This window comes from Schistocerca piceifrons, chromosome 7, assembly GCF_021461385.2.
Source record: "Schistocerca piceifrons isolate TAMUIC-IGC-003096 chromosome 7, iqSchPice1.1, whole genome shotgun sequence".
Lineage (NCBI taxonomy): Eukaryota > Metazoa > Arthropoda > Insecta > Orthoptera > Acrididae > Schistocerca > Schistocerca piceifrons.
The window spans coordinates 350,492,669-350,510,744 of record NC_060144.1 but is presented as its reverse complement, the minus strand read 5'-3'; the positions used below and the strand labels follow the sequence as shown (position 1 = coordinate 350,510,744).

The following is an 18,076-nucleotide window of genomic DNA, read 5'->3' as shown; positions in this document are numbered from 1 at the left end:
TGGCCACCCCCGGGCGGCGTGTCCTATTTGCTTGCATACAGCAACATCTAAGAGAGAATGAGAGAAATGACTGACACCTTTGGTTGATGCCATGTTTACACCGGCGCCTTTCTTGCTTTTACAAGTAATATTAGTTATAATTAGCTAGGAAATTTCATAATCCCACAGGTTTGCGCAGGACAGAAATTAGATATGCTTGGACACACGTTTCTTGGGTCTGGTTGCAGGAAGACAGCCTGGGTAAGTTTAACCTGCTGCTCAGCGCCATTAGAATGTTGTGGCTAGCTAGAGGTAATAGTGTGTACGTTGCCTCCTCCTTTATATTGAGTTGACTCGCGTATTTTCGCTGTCTGACTTTTCATAGGAAGTCTATCTATAATTCCAATAATTCTAATTAAAACTACACCAAAATGTTATCATCAGTATGATGAGGTTCGATGAAGTTCGCACGTGTTTGGTCGCACTCGATTTGTTATTAAAGACAAGCAAGCTTATCTCTCCGACGAGCCTTATCACATTCACTCAGCTAATAATCATTCGTTTAACACCGTTTGAACCAAGTTAGCCATTGCTAGCAAGTTGTTAAAGGTGAGCTTTAGTTTATAAATCATTCTCTGACTTTTAATAACCTCAGTTCCAAACAAAGGAAAGACATTTATAACCAACCGCGCACAACATGCATACTCGCGATCCTCTCTTTATGAAGCCCAGTAGGTAGGGGTGGGGGATGTTGGGGGGGGGGGGGGGAGAAACCGACCTACGCACCACCAAAGCAGACGGTGGATGCAAAGCAGCACCTTTCTAGCACAAGGTGGCTTCCCCGTCAGTGATGCTACCTCACTGGACCAAAGATGGGTAAGGGTACATTGGTGTGTCAGGGACAGCATCGATGTATGTGCCCTTACAAGTGTTCAGGTTATTTACACAATGCATTCCACGATTTCAGATGGTTTTGCAACGGCTTAATTCCTTAAATTAGTCGAAATCTCTTTGCGATTCCACCCATATGTGACTAGATGGCCCTTTGTTATGTTCTGTTGATTCAAGTAGGTCCTTACATTCTTTTTCTTGGATGTATCTGCCTAAATAATGGTTCAAATGGCTCTCAGCACTATGGGACTTAACTTTTAAGGTCATCCGTCCCCTAGAACTTAGAACTACTTAAACCTAACTAACCTAAGGACATCACACACATCCATGCCCGAGGCAGGATTCGAACCTGCGACTGTAGCAGTCACGCGGTTCCGGAATGTAGCGCCTAGAACCGCTCGGCCACCCCGGAAGGCCCTAAATATTGTTCCTCCAGGATTTCGGACAGCTCACATATGTCGTTTCCATAATTAAGTCAACCTTTCTTTGTTATTGATTGCAGATGGTACCAAACAGTGTTTCATTCCGTTCGCATTGTCAAATAGATCAAAACGGTACATTCTTCTTAAATTGAACCGATTAAATCCTGATATTATATTATTCCTGTCAACTTACTTCTGTAATTCCTCAAACTTTATCGAGGTCACCTGACACATGTGGTACTAGGTTGCTAGGTGGACCTTTAAAGGTCCTGTGGATTTTGGATAGGGCCCTACGGTAAGCCTCTCAACTTTGTTTCAACAGTAAGTACAATAAAATTAGCCATTTCTCTTCATATACGTTAAACAATTGTGCATACAACGATGCTTTCATTATCCATGCCCTCCTGTCCCACATGTGGATGATTAGTTTGATTTATTACAAAATGATGATGTTTTATTTAACAGATTGTGTGGACTGGATTGGTGTGTCAGCCCCAGAGTAAGACTTAGACGGGTCTATGAGGACACATGGAAAGTTTATGACTGAGATTTTGCTTACATAGTCAGAACTTCCCACTCTCATTGTGTTTTGCGACAATGCTGTCGTCCAACAAACAAAAATTTGCCAGATACATCAAAAGGTGTTTCTTATTCACATAATTCTGACAACACCTGAAATGCCTGTCAAACATATACGATGGATACTTCATTCAATAATGGGGCAAAAAATTCCTGGTGAGGACAGTACACAGTCGTTGAAAAGAATAATATGTAATGTACGTAATGCTGAGAGGTGGCACGCCACTCACTCACTTTAACTGCACTGTTCCCCTATACTACATTTGGTGTGTGTGATTTATGACTTTTTACATGAGAAAATTGTAAGTAGAATGTTCATATAACTGCATGTGTAGCCTGTAGAGAGCTTGTACCCAAGGGACAGTAGTGGAGGCGACAGAGAACAGGAGGAAAGATGAATTGTAGGCCGTAAATGTTGCGTCCAGCTATTTGGCTGTAAGAGTGCTTTGGGGAAGCAGCACTCTGTGAACTGTACCTGCAGAGGGACTTTGGGCCATGGCACTCCACTCTTCCCACTTAGGCCTGGAGTAAGACGGCATCGAATCACAAAACATTTTACCTGGGCCAGGCAACAGACTGTCGTGAAGTCAGCCAGTTGGTAGAAAGTGGGTAGAGGAAGCCATTTATGAGATATGGCTGCAATCTGAGCTTTGGCATGGTCATTAAACTGGAAGCATTCTCATGATAGAAGCTGGGACGATACAAACAGAGCAGCTTGTGAACGTGTCTTAGGAAGTTCAAGATTGTAACGCCCCTGACACCAGAAATTCGCCAGGTTCTTTAAGCGAGGAGCAAGAACATACAGCTCACAGTTACGACTGTCTGGAAAGCTTAACTGCCTTCTTTCAGAAATTGGAAATGGTCAGTCTGGAAAGATTAAAACTCTTCGTAAATGAGGGACTGTGGTCTCTAATAGGTAGAGTTTTTTGCCGAAACATGGCCATGCTTACCGTGAGAACGACGCCTCCCTAGTCTAAAGTCTTCTTTTTTCAGACAAGAGAGATTCTGAGTCGCAGATCGGTTCCTCTTAGGATATCCAAAGCAGAGACTTGCTTCGCCAACGTGAGAACCCCGGTCTTGTATCTGGATTGGCTACGAGGCCAGCAAAATAGTCAAGAGGGGAGATTCAATGAGCAGAGGATAGTTTGATTTGTTTGTACAATGTGGAGGCGGCTTTCTTCTGCTAATTCGGCTTCTGTACCGAGGCTTGGTGGAAAGTGATTGTGATTCTTTGGCTTCTTCGTCTTCTGGTGTAGAACTTCAGGTCTTTCCCTAGAGGGTGAGACTTGTGGTCTGCGACTTGTGGTGGACTAAGAGCCAGTGGCAGTTTCCACTGTACAAACAGTGGAACTATATACCATCTCGAACATATCGTGTGTCATGAGGGTGAACTTATACGTCCTGAGTCGGCCATCTGGCGTTTGACAATTCCATGCGTGCCGTCGTGCCTGGAAGTCAAATTGTTTGGCCAGACCAGCGAGTGGGTGCACCTCATACTGTAATCTGCCGGGATTTCAGGGGTCTGGTAGCTAGGTTTCGCGCGTTCTAATAATCAGAACGCCAGTCTGCATAATTTGCAAGTTTTCATGGACGCATCAGAACGTTAAGAGCTGCAGCAGCGTGCCGCTCATCGACAAGAGAGTACCGTTTTCTGAGGCAGCCTGAATCAAGGGGAAAGGGTAAGGTATTGCTGCACCGGCGGAGGTTTGTTAAATGATATTCACAGCTCCCTGTTCTCTGTGAACCATAGTTTGTGCTGCACTTAGTCGTAGTTGATTGCATTTGAATAGAATTGGGCCTCACACTGGATTCATGTAAACAAAGTCAGATTGTGTTGTAAAAGGGATTAAATCATGGGAGAATTTGTATGGTTTCCCCCCAAATAAATGCTTTGCCATTCAAACACCATCCCTTTTCTGATTTCTGATTTTTTTTTTGTAAGGTTTATCCGTTTCATTGTATTTATAAAAGGATTAATAAAAACTTGTCACTATTTTGTAAATTTAAATACGCCACTGTTCTCGTTCACACTCCTACAACCATTCACTGTTTTTATTTTATTGTGGTGATACAGGGATACACCAGCAGTTCAAAATTCAGTCGTATTAAATTAGTTAATCTGATGACTGATTTGAGTTCTGAAAGTGACCACATACATAAGCAACAAAAGTGCCATGAGTGAATAAAAATTAATGGTGTAGCTCACGATTTGAAGATTGTTGAGAAGATAATACTTTTATTTATGTAAAGATAACATGTGGAATCGCTTGGACATGTGTTTATGATTAAAGCAAGGATCACTTGCAGTGCTTCCCGGAAACTGGAGTCACAACTTGCACTTACCTCCATGTATTCTGGCTTTGATATCTGTACCACTGGGTAAGGACCTAACCACAACCGAAAGATGGGCCCAAACTTATTGCACACCTCGTCAAAGGACCGAACTCGGTCTGCAACAAAAAAAAATCATGTGAAACTTACAATACTTCAACAACTACTCTAGTAATTGTGTGGGAAGGGAATTTATTTTCGTTCATCACAATCAATGTTTTTGAAAAGTCTGCAGCTGTGACGTTCATGATTTACATAATGAAAAACTGCACCACTTACTTATTTTTTCGTGCAAACCGTGCACAGTCACAAACTAGATAGCGAATCAGTTAATTTTTTCAAATGTTTCACAAACAGGTGACAGTTCAGTAATTTCCATAAACATGTACATTATCTTAATGAATCTACTCAACATCTACAACAAAATATAAACATAATTTAGTATTCAATAATGGTAAAATAAATTTTATAACTGACAACTTAACATACAACATGTAATCTTCAGAAAATGTAATACATCTGACAGCACTGAAACGCTTTGTGAAACCATACCGTCTTAATATCATTGTAGCTGGTTTTGATAACAAAAACAAACAGTGCACTGGATGATTTGCGTATGTGTGATATTCTGTGTGATGGTGGAGGCACTGTAATTGTAAGAAGAAAAACAAAATTACTATCTCTACCATTAGCATATAAAAAAGTTCCAAGATTCATGTTTCCGAATTTCTGATTGCAATATACAACCAAAAAGACAACTACAGTGCAAGAGAGGCAGAAAATCACACATACAGACAACACAAAAAATGTTTATCTAAACAAATGCACTTAAAAGGAGAACAAATTTTCGAAACGCGTTGTGCTAAGATTGCAAAAAGTGGTGCATTTTTCTATTATTTAACTCAAGAAAAGAATTAATTATTTTTCGATCAGGTAATAGATTTCACAGTTACTCCTTTCTTTCGCATTTCTGTCTATACATTCGTGTGTTTTGTGGATGCGTGTTTGCATTTGCTCCAACATTACAAGTGAGGACAAAGTCGAGTCGTTTTACGCCACTGAAAGATACTTATGGCCCAATTCAAGACAAATGTAAAATTGTGCACTAAACATTTTATTCATTCGATATCATTTTCCCTCCTGAAGGAGAAACTAAAATGAATAAGGGAGAAGTGCAACAGCAACATCAACAACAACAACACCAAAAACAACAAACATGTGCTTCGAATAGATATTCTATGACAGGGATGTAGTTTTTCACCGGCCGCGGTGACCGGGCGGTTCTAGGCGCTACAGTCCTGAACCGCGCGACTGCTACGGTCGCAGGTTCGAATCCTGCCTCGGGCATCGATGTGTGTGATGTCCTTAGGTTCGTTAGTTTAAAGTAGTTCTAAGTTCTACGGGACTGATGACCTCAGATGTTAAGTCCCATAGTGGTCAGAGCCATTTGTAGTTTTTCGCCCATACTGTTTAATTTATACATCGGGGAAGCAATGTTGGACATAAAAGAAAAGTTCAGGAGTGGATAGAATTCAATATGAAAGGATGTCAATGGTCAGATGAGTTGATGACATTGTTATGCTCCGTGAAAGACGATGAACTGTGGGAAACATTGAATGGATTGTCGTGTAACGAGCACACGTCATTGATTTAGAGTAAATCGAAGAAAGAGAAGCAGCAGAAATCAGATTAGCGAAAAACTTAACATCCAATTTTCGGTCCACAAAACAGACAAACCAAAGAAAATCTGCCATCTTGCAATCAAAAAACACATGACGGACGTAGCAGGGAGGACGTGAAAAGCAATGGCCACAGGCACAGAGGGCGGTTCCTTGCCAAAAGAAGCTTTATCAAGTTACCTTCCCTTAAGCAAGTGGGAGCACTCAATGATATGACTTTCAAAATGATGGAGCGCAGAAATCAGTCGTCCTTTCCTGTCAGGTTTTATTAAAGCAAATCTAGATTGCTTCGGTCACAGTTCATTCAAAAGTCTTGAATGAACTGTGACAGAAGCCCGAACAACAGGGGACTGACATGCTAGGACATGTATTGAAACTATGATGTACTGCAGTGATAGTGGCTAGGCACTAGCCGAAATCTAGATTTGCTTTAATAAAACCTGAAATGAAAGGACGATTATTTGCTGCACTCCATCATTTTCAAAAGAAGCTTCCTATTATTATGTATCATAGGTCTTAATTTGAGAAAGACATTTCTGAGGATGTATGTTTGGGGCAATGTGTAGTAGTTAATCATGGATTGCGGGAAAACCGGAAAAGAAGAGAATCGAAGCGTCTGAAATGCGCTACAGGAGGTTGTGGGAAATTAGATGTGCTGATATGATATGAGGAAGGCCAAGAACATGTGAAGAATATATAGAAGAAGAAAGGACAAGACGATTTTTGACAGGCGTTAAAATATCAAGGAATAACTTCCATGGTACTAAAGGGGCTTGAAGAGCGAAAAAATGTGGGATAAGACAGAGCATAGAACTTATTGAAGACGTAGGGTGCAAGTGCTATTCTCAGATTAAGTGGTGGGCACAAGAGAGGGATTCGCGGCTAATCTCATCAAATGGGTTGGAATACCGAAGAAAAAAGGTGTTTCATGCGAATATTATAAAAGGGTTGTTGCGTTTTGGTTAAAGCAAGGACTTACTCCTGTTCGTTAGATCTTAAAAGGAAGAGCGTGAATGAACATGAGAAACCAATAAACAGGCATGCATATGTACACGTATTCATTGCGAAATATACTTGAGAATTTGGAAGCTAGTAACACTACACACCAGTCAACGAAAATAGGAATTCGTGAACAGCTACAGTAAATTAATTCACCCAGGAGTGATTACAAATGAGAAAACGGTCCACATACTTCTCGGTGCTCGTTCAAAACAGGAGCAGGAATGGAGTTGTAAGAGCAACGATGATGGGTCGTGAGGTGTGCACTTCAGCACCAAAATGTCAAACCTGTTCTGCTCATATTAACACAAAGTGATAACGCACTAAATTTTACAATTCAGTACCACTAACTGGACCACTGTTCGATTCACGACATGTCGCAACTTGTGAATGCCATTAACGATGGTACTGCACTACCAAACACTTACAGGAATAAGAGAAGATATATAATTTAACTTCATCACTGTTAGAACTAAAATGTTAAAAGACGTTTGTATTGGAGGGAAATGCTCTCTGTTAATATAGGAAACATAATTATCATAGTCTACATTTCAGAGATGTACCTGTTACCGTTTATTGTTAGTTGCAATTCGCCGTCGACAACTGCGGTTGTAAAAGGATAACTCACTTGAACGACAGCCGACATTGCGTCAGTTTATTTAAGGAACGCGGTCGCGCCTAGTACATCGTTACTCACGTGCTATCGCGTGTTTGCTTCGTATGACGTGTTTTCGAGACAGTAACCGATGACGTCATTCCTGATAAATGTGATAGGTAGTAGGAATACTGCTTTGAGAGCCGGTGTGATCTGCTCGTGTGCAACCTCGACAGGTCTGTGAAAGAACGTTGTTGAGAACACACAAGGTCCTGGTTCCGGAAGTGTTTGTAAACACCATGGTCCCAGAAAGTAATAAATGTTCTCAGTGAACCACGTCTCACAAAATCCGCGAATCATGATTAGAAATAACGTTCAGTTGCCTTCCTATATCATTCATTCGCAGAACGCCACATTATTTCTACAGTTAGTTCACGAGAGCAAAGGGAAAAATGTTCAGGCTACCATAAATTTGTTTTAATTCTGCCAGTACAGCGTTCCAAAACGGCAGTGACGTGTTTCGAAAAGGATAATATGAAATACCACCATATCGCAAAATTGTTTATCATCTACGAAGAAGTCATCATGAGTCAATAAGGCTTATTAGGTGTCTGCTCATTCATTTCAAACAGAAATGGGCGATAGAATTCAACATCTCCGTTCTTCTTTTGTTGATAACCCACCAGAAGGACGTTCAAAAACTGTAACCGCAGAAGAGAACGTGAGAAAGATGACTATGGTAGCGGACAATAGACAATGAAACATTTATGAAGTAGCTCACAGAACCCATGTTTTACTGTCGAACCAAAAACTGTTTAGAGGAGAGGTAATGATCAGTATTTCTGTGAAGCAAAAAGGATTTCTTCTCATTGTTTATTTGCAAGTTTAACAATGTGGAATACCACGCAGTGTTTTGGACCAAACAGTATGGAATAAAGGAATGGATGATGAGTGAAAATAAGTGAAGGCTAAAACTCCTTACGACAAAGATAGTTTGACAAATAAATAAGTTTCAAAGCTAACAAAGAGATTATGCGAGGTGTCGAAGAACATTTTGCAGATATTACTTTCTCAAGGCATGTGGAATAAAATCTACTCTCAATGAAAAGTTTTTCACTAACCTCAAGCGGGTTACGTTGAAAATGAAGCACAATTTTTTACCCGTCACAAAGTCAGTCAGCGTGTGAACTTCCTCCTCTAAAATCTGCTGTTAAACATAAGCGCGTTTTGTGAAACTATGAGAACGATGTCTGTGGATAACTGCAATTTTTCGGCCCTGTATTTGTTACATACATACACCCAGCTGCGAGACACCACTTCGGCCTACAGATTTTAGTTTTTTGTCTAATTGTGGTTTTAGTGTAATGTTTCATATCTATTACGCTGTTTGAGAGAATGTGGTGACGGCAGAGACGACTGGACGACAACGCCACCACTCAGTGGTCGCAAGAAGCGAAACCATGACTATCGAAACCACTGTAAAGAGTTAAAGCGCTACCCCTTCGTCTGTTTTGAGAGTCATTGGGAGTTTTTATTGAGTGAGTTAAACCTCACATGGAACATGGCGATTTATAAGATTCTGCACTTTTATTGTTGATACGCGAGAAGGTACGTGTTTTCATTGTTACGTTGATGAATATATTTCTCTATAATGCGCCAAATATTGTGTAAAATAAAAGTGGTAGAGTTGAATGCAGGGTAGAGGGTAATGCCTAAGAATGGGGTTAAAAAAAGGGGGTGAAAGTGGGCGAGACATGTAGGATTTGCTCCGGTTTTTGTATTATTCTTGTTAAATGGAAAGAGTAGGTTGGATATGGTTAGAGCAGGGCTTCCCAACGTTTTCAGCTCGCGGATCCCTTCTTCAGTCGAAAATCCATGGCGGATCCCTAGGCAGTCAAGAGCACAGTAATTTTAAATTTCAGAGCGGAACCCATGGGAACTGAAAGCTTCGTAACGCAAGTGCCACGTTCCCAATGAACCTTGAACCTCCCCCCCCCCCCCCCCTGAAGTATCAATAGTCTTTGGTTTAGAAATGAATGAAAACAACTTGAAATTAATGATCCAATTTGAATTCCCACTGTATCCAGACACTTACTAGTGGATTTACTCCCTTTGTTCAACACACTATAGTCTGATTAAAATTACTTGGTAATTGACATTTCACACTTTGGAGCTGCCTTCCTCCAAGAGCAATCAACGTCACGTCCAAACTGTTTGCTGTTGACAAGCTGCTGCTTGTGGTCTGCTCACTTCCACTGTTTGGCTACTGTTGTGTAAGGAGCATCCATATTTCGTAACAGTGGTGTGTGTGTGTGGTTTTTCGTGAAATCAGAAGAAAAATGTTTAAGTGTATGTAAAGTCTATGGGACTTAACTGCTGATGTCATCAGTCCCTAGTCTTACACACTATTAACCTAAGTTTAACTTCCGCTAAGGATCACACACACACACACATGCACACACACACATGTGCGTGGCCATTCCGCGCGACTGTGAAGAAAAGAGGTAGACCCATGATACAAACACATCATGAGAGAAAAGAGGCTAAGGAATTGCCTTTAAGGGACTATTGTGACATCTGTTGTGGAATGTGTTGGAATACTTTCACCCGGTTTACAGGCGTTTCCAAAACCGGATTTCGTAAGCTTCGCACTTCCGCTTTTGGTTGGTCGATAAACACTTCAAAATCGATTCTGGAAATCTGCTTGTATAAAGACATTTTCCAGTTCCACAATCGATTTTTGTGCCCATGTAAACAGCTCGGAAAGTCTAGTTATTTTTATGTCTTTGCGTATCCACTGAACGGCAGGTGTCAGTCCATAGCCGGCAGCTAGCAGGTGGCGTTGTAACAGTTTAGCCACAGCTGACAACTTCAACTACTACTTGGACACTATATCGTGGCAGTCAGCCTTCACTGCAAATAAATTAGGAAAACAAACAGACTCTCTTATTTCTACATAAGAAGACAAAGCATTTCACAGAACGTATGACTTTTTTTCGGAAAGGAAACAATTCTGGCAGAGGAGGTTTACCTTTTACAAGGTGGCATGTGAAAAGTCTTCATTTGTTTATGCTCGTAGCCAATTGGCACAATATAGTGTCAGAGTAATAACAAGTAATTGTAATTGAAGTATAGGCAGACCATATTTTATCTGAGAGGACGGAATATGCTATAAAGAAAAGAAATTAGCTTTAGAGATCATTTTAATTTTCGCAACAATAATATCAATGCCAACTGAATTCAATTAGTAATTATTTTGTAAGTGATAGAAGACAGAAACAAAATTCCTACAGAGTTATAGCTCAGGTACATTCACTGAGCATCTACGAAGAAAAATGTTTTCTTCTTCACTGTAGATGAGTCTGCAGGAATAATAATGGAATACTAATGTGATGGTTGAGGGTACTTGTGCTCACACAATTTTGAAAAGTTAGGTTCAGTTCTCGACAATTGGAGACGGATGTTTGGTTCCACATCTAGACGGCTTCGGTACTTAGTTTTGTGGGGAGCATAGATCGAGAATCCAGATTCACACATGTATGTTTGGCAAACGGAAGAAGTACACGTTTTGCCTTTTCAACAAGGGGGTAGTATTTCTTGCTATCCAAACGGAATCCAAAAGTGTGAGTAGCCGTCAGTGTCAAAACTTGATTTCAAGGTGGGGTCTGTGGCAATTTCTATCAACAAATCATATTCATTTGATGATAGAATGTTTGGCTTTTTGGACATAGTGAATGGGTTGACCACCCATTCGTATTTCTGCAGCTTCTCATCTTCAGCTGTTGGGAAAAAATGCTCCAACAATGACATCAAGCTTCGGAGATGTTCCAGAATTTGATGAAACAAATTCTTCCCAAGCGCCAATGTTCTGTTTTTCAAAAACTCCTTGAGAAGAGGAAAACACTCAGCCTCCCCCTCCTCGACACTCTCTGCCTAAAAACTGATTTTCCTCTTGAAAGCTCGAACTTTGTCGATAGAACTGACCTTTGTTTAACTTTGCCCTTGGAGTGAAATACTCATTTCATTAATTTTGGAGAAAATATCTGACAAATTGGCAAGTATACACTACCAATTTTCGTCATTAATAGGGTCTGCTAATTTCGTGTTATGCTCATAAAGGAAAGCTAAGACTTCCAATCTTAATTCGTACAACCGAGACAGTGCATTCCCACGTGAGAGCCACCTCACCTCTGTGTGGAGAAGCAGGGAACGATGAAGGCTTCCCATATCTTCACAAAGTATTGTGAAAAGTCTTGACTTCAACGGTCTTGATTTCATGTTGTTAATGATTTGAATGGATTCGTCTAAAACTTTCTTGAACGAAACAGGCATTTGTTTCGTAGCTAAAGCATATCTGTGGAGAGCACAATGGCTACTGCTGCAATTCTTGGCGTTTTCTTTTATTTTCGTTATTGCTCCAACTGTAGGATCCGTCATAGCTTTTGCGCCATCTGCGCTCACATCTACGCAATTAGACCATGAAACTTCGTTAGTCCTTAAAAAATCATCAAATGGACTGAATATTTCAGCACCTGTTGTGTTGGCAGGTAGTAGTCTGCACAATACGAGGCCCTCCTCAAAACACCCAGAATATTCATAACGGACAAAAGCCATTGAAGTCGCTAATCCTGCAAAATCAGTGGATTCATCTACCTGCAGAGAAAATGAATTGTGTTGGATGCAAGAAACAAGAGTGTCTTTCACATCATTTGACATTTCAACAACGCGCTTCTTGATAGTATTGTTTGATAACGTCACCGAAGATACAAGCTTTACTGCCTTTTCGTCTGGCATGGAAAAAACAATATCTGCAACACACGGCTTTATGAGATTTTCTGCAATGGTATGAGCTTTGCCTATTTTTGCCACTCGATAACTAACCAAGAAAGAAGCTTTTAATGAATTTTCATTAATTGTTTTTGCATGAGTTTTCATGCAATACTGAGGACCAGCTAGTTCAGCACTCTTCCTTTTGAAAAAAATCAATGTCTTTAGCCTGGAAATCTGGGTGAGTACCTTCAAAATGATGGTGCAATTTAACTGGAACCATTAAACTGTTTGGAAAGACTCGTGCACAAATTACACACTGAGCTTTACCCTCCTTTGCCTCCATAGAGCCCATTTCTAAATAGCTTTCATTGTACTTTCGCTTCTTCGTTATTCCACTTCCACAGGATCTTGCAAGCAATGGAGTACTTGCAGTGTTTTCAGATAATAAATCCGGCTGTGGAGCTCCTTGTGATTGTTCTTCCTTTGGTCGCCCTCCATTCATTTGAACTGGAAACTTCCCTTGTTGTGAAGGCGATGGAGAAACTGCACCCTTCTTCAATGATCCTGACTTCAGCCACCGATCCATGTTAGAAGTAATAAACTGTTCAAAAATCGACTTATGATATAGGTGGTGCACTGACAAAGCAAGTTTAACATTTAATGATGCCTGTGGCCGCATACAAGCCAGCGAGCACTGATTGGTCAACAAAGCTCGCTCTGCGCATGCGTAATAGGTTTCAGCGCATCAAGCGCCGTGAGCCGGCGCACAAACGACCCCCGTATTGTTGCGAAACAGTCGATCACAGAAGCCGCATTCTCCGGCACTAAACTGTGTATGCGCTCTCACTTAGGGACCGCAAAGGCTGCTTGGGAATATGACCTGAAGTAAAAGTACACGTTTTTCACAGGAAAAAAGTAGTGATGAATTTGATTTTCACATTTTTATTCAATTCTTTTACTCACTATTTTACACGATTTGGTGAAAGGTGGCTGCGGACCCCCTAGAAAGAGCCGGCGGACCCCTAAGGGTTCCGCGCACCACACGTTGGGAAGCCCTGGGCTAGAGAATTGCTGGGAGTATCAGTTTGTTTTATTACGCAACACCACGCCAACTAGTGTAATAATTTTCTTGTATAACAACGTATCAGTGGTCCAGCATCACGTTTTTATGTTTTTAGATCGAAAATGTCATTCATAACAACGCAGTTTTAATGTTGATATACTTCTAATTTTGCACAGATTTAAATAATACAGAGGTGAAGCGGGACCACTAATTTGCAAATTCAGATGCAAAAGAAGTTTTAAGAAAGAAAATCGAAGTTTTCAAATTTTTCCCATTGAAACAATTAATTTCTTTTTATGCAACTGGCTGCGTTGTGATATCTCTGAGGCGAAAATAACGCTCGGACAGTTGGCCGCCCATTAAAAACCACCGTCATTCCATCTTCAGTTAGAAGTTTTTTTTAAAAAAAAATAATAAATATAATCTCATTACCGAACAAAATGAATTAAGTGTTGGTATAGCTTCTAGTTTTTTTAACTGTTACGAGAACGCATTGCTCTTGGCGTATCTAGTCGAAGACGTAATACAAAATCTGAGTGATCTATAAATAATCATACAGTAATTATCTCTCGATGATTATTAGGAAACCATCAGTTTTAACCGCCTACGATTATAATAGTTCTACAGGGAGTATCAGATACCACTTCTTTCGATCTATACAGGGCCAAAAATATTTAAAGTTAGTACGAAACATTTAAACATTCGTTGTCACTACCACGTTACAAGGCGGGCACAGTAAAAATATAGGTATCTGATACTGTGGTGTTGGTCTTGCAGTTGCAAGGTAATACGCAGAGATTATCTTTTACTCTTCATCAGTCAGCCACTGGAATAGCAAGGAAGATGAATAATATTAAGAAATTCCCTCTGTACGCACTCCGTAAGAGACGTATGAAAACTAAAGAAGAGCGCAAACGTCTGCTTACCTTCACGTTTCGTGAAGAAATCGACGTAAGTGGTCCCTAGGAGGGGCAGAGCTACATGGCCTGGAAGTTTCTCGACCTGGCTCCAACGCCATTTCCTGGAAATGATGCTCGCAGACACTGCGACCACGATGATCGTCAACAGAAGCGCTGTTAAGTCGAGCATCGCTCGGAGCCGTCTCAAAATGTTGCCGGTAGCGACACACGGACGAGACTGAGCGCCGAGGTGTGGACTAACACTGCTGCAGTTGTGCGCGGCAGAGGCCGACCTTCAGACTTCCCCCACCGCCGCAAAACAGCTGGTTCGCAGGACTAGCACAACGCGCTGCTGAGTGTCGGGGATACGCGGGAGGGGTCACCAGTGAACACAGCAGCGGCTGCTAGCATTGGTTTAGCTTCATACAGCAGTCATTTGCGAGTTCGATCCCGCTTAATTTACCCTTAGGGACTAAGTGGTTTTCCTCTGAAACCGACAGTCTGCCCGGTGAGCTACAGCACGTAAGGACGATGTTGAACAGAACGGCTACTGTGACAGACAGGTACGCCATGCATTCCGTTCTAAGCAAGTTCAAAGCGGGGACGTAAATAAAGATACGAAGGCATCCACTGCAACGGACTTCTTGCCGTATTTTGGCGGCTTCGCTTAAAGAATAGAAAAAAATCCCCACGGGACACGACCTCAAGTCGCCTACCAGCAAAACTGAGGAATTTGTTGTGCTTGTTCAGAGACAATCTTGGTGTTAGGAAACTACGCATATATAAGATGCCATCCCTATGTGGGAAACCTTACCTGCCGAACCGTGCAAAAGAGTTGTGTTGAACACCATCGTCATACACTTCTGGGGCAACATCATAAATCAACAGTAGCGGAGCACTCCTTGGACACGGGAAATCGCATGTCTTACGATAAGACTGATGTATTACTCTCAGCATCATTGTTCTGGGACTGTGTTCTTACGGAGACCATATACAGGATGGTCCATTGATCGTGAACGGGCCAAATATCTCACGAAATAAGCATCAAACAAAAAAAGTTCAAAGAACGAAACTTGTCTAGCTTGAAGTGGGAAACCAGATGACGCTATGGTTGGCCCGCTAGATGGCGCTGCCATAGCTCAAACGGATATCAACTACGTTTTTTAAAATAGGAAACCTCACGTTTTATTACATATTCGTATAGTACGTAAAGAAATATGAATGTTTTAGTTGGACCATTTTTTTCACTTTGTGATACATGGCGCTGTAATAGTCACAGACATATAGCTCACAATTTTCGACGAACAGTTGGTAACAGGTAGGTTTTTTATTATTAATATACAGAACGAAGGAACGTTTCAACATTTTATTTCGGTTGATCCAATGCGATACATGTACCTTTGTGAACTTATCATTTCTGAGAACGCATACTGTTACAGCATGATTACCTGTAAATACCACATTAATGCAATAAATGCTCAAAATGATGTCCGTCAACCTCAATGCATTTGGCAATACATGTAACGACATTCCTCTCAACAGCGAGTAGTTTGCCTTCCGAAATGTTCGCACATGCATTGACAATGCGCTGACGCATGGTGTAAGGCGTTGTCGGTGGATCAGGATAGCAAATATCCTTCAAGTTTAACCACAGAAAGAAATCCGGGGACGTCAAATCCGGTTAACGTGCGGGCCACGATATGGTGCTTCGACGACCAATCCGCCTGTCAAGAAATATGCCATTCAATACCGCTTCAACCGCACGCGTGATATGTGTCGGACATCCATCATGTTCGAAGTACATCGCCATTCTGTCATGCAGTGAAACATCTTGTAGTAACATCGATTGAACAGTACGTAGGAAATCGGCATACATTGCACCATTTAGATTGCCATCGATAAAATGGGGGCCAATTATCCTTCCTCCCATAATGCCGCACCATACATTAACCCGCCAAGTTCGCTGATGTTCCACTTGTCGCAGCCATCGTGGATTTTCCGTTGCCCAATAGTGCATATCATGCCGGTTTACGTTACCGCTGTTGGTGTATGACACTTCGTCGCTAAATAGAACGCGTGCAAAAAATCTGTCATCGTCCCGTAATTTCTCTTGTGCCCAGTGGCAGAACTGTACATGATGTTCAAAGTCGTCGCCATGCAATTCCCGGTGCATAGAAATATGGTACCGGTGTAATAGATGTTGATGTAGCATTCTCAACACCGACGTTTTTGAGATTCCCGATTCTCGCGCAATTTGTATGCTACTGATGTGCGGATTAGCCGCGACAGCAGCTACAACACCTACTTGGGCATCATCATTTATTGCAGGTCGTGGTTGACGTTTCACATGTGGCTGAACACATCCTGTTTCCTTAAATAACGTAACTATCCGGCGAACGGTCCGGACACTTGGATGATGTCGTCTTGGATACCGAGCAGCATACATAGCACACGACCGTTGGGCATTTTGATCACAATAGCCATACATATAGACCTTTTCCGCAATTGGTAAACAGTCCATTTTAACACGGGTAATGTATCACGAAGCAAATACAGTCCACACTGCCGGAATGTTACGTGATACCACTAAGTTATAGGTTTGTGACTATTACAGCGCCATCTATCACAAAGCGAAAAAAGTGATCCAACTAAAACATTCGTATTTCTTTACGTACTACCCGAATATGTAATAAAAAAGGGGGTTACTATTTTAAAAAACGCAGTTGATATCCGTTTGACCTATGGCAGCACCATCTAGCGGCCAACCATAGCGCCATCTGGTTTCCCCCTTCAAGCTATACGAGTTTAGTTCTTTGTAATTTTTTCTTTTGATGCTTATTTTGTGAGATATTTGGCTCGGTCACTATCAATGGACCACCCTGTATATCCGTACTGCAGACAATCCTATCAATAGGGATGCAGGTTTTGCATTAAACGACGCTTGGAATCCAGAACTGGCTGTTATTAAATCAAAACAGCAGAAACAAGAGCTTCCGATTCATCACTCGACGCAACGCACTGCTGAGACTGAATTCAGTTTTTAACGACAGGAGCGTGTGGCAGCACAGTCGTTGCCCAAGCGCACCCGCGAATGGTCTTCCTACGGCTGCCAGTGGGTGTCACTATGAGCACCAACTCCGAGCGTCTTCCCGCACACGTGTATTGCCTGCTTCTGGCCCGATAGACTTCGACTTCACCGCTTGCCCATCATTAGTCGCAGTGACAACAGCAGCTGTAACCACCTGAAGGTGGCGAAAACTGTATCGACGAAAAACTGTGCGATTTGCACAATATGGTCCGACAGCAAACCCGAGAAGAGGATTTAAAACCACCACTTTATTTATTTATTATTATTTTTTGATGTACCAGAGCCATTTGCGTGACACCGCCAAAGCTAAGGCAAGACAGAGACATTTAGTGGCACACTGAGTAGTTCTACGAGTGCTATGCATTGTAGCACTCACTTAACGACGTTCAAAGCAACGGTCGGTGCGGAGATTGTGCTACGTGATTGTGATATGTGGGGGTTTCTTCTTCCTTTTTCATAGTGCTCATATTGAAGAGTTCATTGACAGAGAAAGTAAATATACTCATTGACAGAGAAAGTAAGTATACCAATAGCTATTGTAACGTCATTTTGAGTTTGCACTACTGCTGTTATGAGCGGTTTCGAAATGAAACCACTAGAGGACTACGTACTTTTGATATAAACATATTGAATTTAGGCCCATTTTTACTTGCTCTTTAGGACTATAATTCGTTTTAGGCATTATGAGTTCATGGAGGTTTGAGAATGTGGGGTTATTTCTAGGAAAAATGGCTTACATGAAATGATGTGTGATTGAAAACTGTACATGCCAGTGGTTCCA

The 18,076-nt window shown here is 41.4% G+C and overlaps 1 protein-coding gene across 2 annotated transcripts in view; it reads right to left on the bottom strand.

Moving 5' to 3' along the window:
* Positions 1 to 14,458, bottom strand: part of LOC124709110 (cytochrome P450 4C1-like) — a 73,350-nt gene extending 58,892 nt beyond the window's left edge. For both annotated transcript variants that reach the window (XM_047240761.1, XM_047240762.1), the window contains exons 1-2: positions 14,235 to 14,458; positions 4,215 to 4,321 (exon numbers count right to left, since the gene is read on the bottom strand). In XM_047240761.1, the coding sequence (XP_047096717.1) occupies positions 4,215 to 4,321; positions 14,235 to 14,397 (270 nt within the window). In that variant the 5' untranslated portion in view covers positions 14,398 to 14,458. The remainder of the gene's footprint in view (positions 1 to 4,214; positions 4,322 to 14,234) is intronic.
* Between the last annotated feature and the right edge of the window lie 3,618 nt (positions 14,459 to 18,076).